General features: G+C 40.0%; 1 protein-coding gene across 3 annotated transcripts in view; it reads left to right on the top strand.

Moving 5' to 3' along the window:
- The window catches only part of LOC106872620 (dTDP-glucose 4,6-dehydratase), a 118039-nt gene that overhangs the window by 116005 nt on the left and 483 nt on the right, over positions 1-1551 (top strand). For all 3 annotated transcript variants that reach the window (XM_052972675.1, XM_052972677.1, XM_052972676.1), the window contains 2 exons: positions 364-490; positions 850-935. In XM_052972675.1, the coding sequence (XP_052828635.1) occupies positions 364-490; positions 850-935 (213 nt within the window). The remainder of the gene's footprint in view (positions 1-363; positions 491-849; positions 936-1551) is intronic.

Raw genomic sequence — 1551 nt, forward strand, 5'->3', positions numbered from 1 at the left:
CCCGTGAAAGATTTCTTCAACGAAGTTCATAATTCGTATATGGGCAGTAATTTTTAACCAATGAGAAATCAATAATTTCTCATGTTCGGGCAAACGAACTTACGTTCTCTCTCCGCCTCTTATGAGTTTGCTACGCTAACATCACCACATCACACAACCACCGTCACCCCTACCATTGATACCACCAACACCACCACCATCTATATCACCACTATAACTATCACTAACACCACCACATCACACTACTACCGTTGCCCCCATCTTACATCATCTCCAATTTACACCACCACCATTACAACCACCACTGCCACTCGTACAAACCATTATCTAACCAGTTTCTATAATCTGTGATTCTTGCAACAGATGCTGTGGACCAAGGAACTCAAGATGAATACAGTCCATGTGGAAGACATGTGCCGAGCCCTCTGGTTTCTCTGCAACCATGGCAAGACGGGAGAAATCTACCACATTGTTGATAAAGGAGACACCAGTAAGTTCTAGAATTTTCCATTTTCACTACCTCACCATTTCTTCATCTTCCACCCCATCCCTTCCGCAATATAGTTCAGGACAATAGCTGTTGTTGCTGTATAACCCCTATTTTATCCCCTTTTCTTCTTCCCCCACTTTCCTCTTCTAACCTCTTATTTCAACATCTTCCTACTTCTATTTCTTCTTCTTCTTCCAACTTCTTCTTCTTCTCCTCCTTCTCCTCCTCTTTCTTCTTCTTCAATGCCCAGGGCTGCAATCCAATGACTGAAACAAATAAAAATTAGAACTAAAGGTTAACAAACTCTCACCCTTAACAAAACCAAACATTTTACATTTTCTCCTATTGTCTCCCTTTAGCTCAAGGCAAGATCAGTGAGCTGATTTCAACCATTTTCAACATAGAACATGAATTTGTTGGCTCAACTATGTCAAGTTTGGCTAAGGTAAGTTACTCTCAGCTATCATTATTACACTAACTTTCCCTCGTCACTTTTCTCACTTCTCCATTTACCCTTCTGTTACTGTATTTCTGTTGAAATAGACTACCTTAGCTCAATTAATTCTAAAAATAATGAAGAAGTAATAAGCAGGTATTTGGAAATGAATTGACATTACCATATCATTATGAATGGTGTATACATATATGTTTGTATAGGCGTAGGAGTGGCTGTGTGGTAAGTAGCTTGCTTACGAACCACATGCTTCTGGATTCAGTCCCACTGCGTGGCACCTTGGGCAAGTGTCTTCTACTATAGCCTCGGGCTGACCAAAGCCTTGTGAGTGAATTTGGTAGATGGAAATTGAAAGAAGCCCGTCGTGTATATGTTTTTGACTGCGTCCATGCTGGGGCACCACCTTTAGTTGAGCAAATTGACCCCAGGACTTATTCTTTGTAAGCCTAGTACTTATTCTATCGGTCTCTTTTTGCCGAACAGCTAAGTCACAGGGATGTAAACACACCAGTATCGGTTGTTAAGCGATGTTGGGGGGACAAACACAGACACACAAACATATTCATACACATATATATATATATATATATATATATATATATATATA

Source organism: Octopus bimaculoides, chromosome 14 (assembly GCF_001194135.2).
Source record: "Octopus bimaculoides isolate UCB-OBI-ISO-001 chromosome 14, ASM119413v2, whole genome shotgun sequence".
Classification (NCBI taxonomy): Eukaryota; Metazoa; Mollusca; class Cephalopoda; order Octopoda; family Octopodidae; genus Octopus; species Octopus bimaculoides.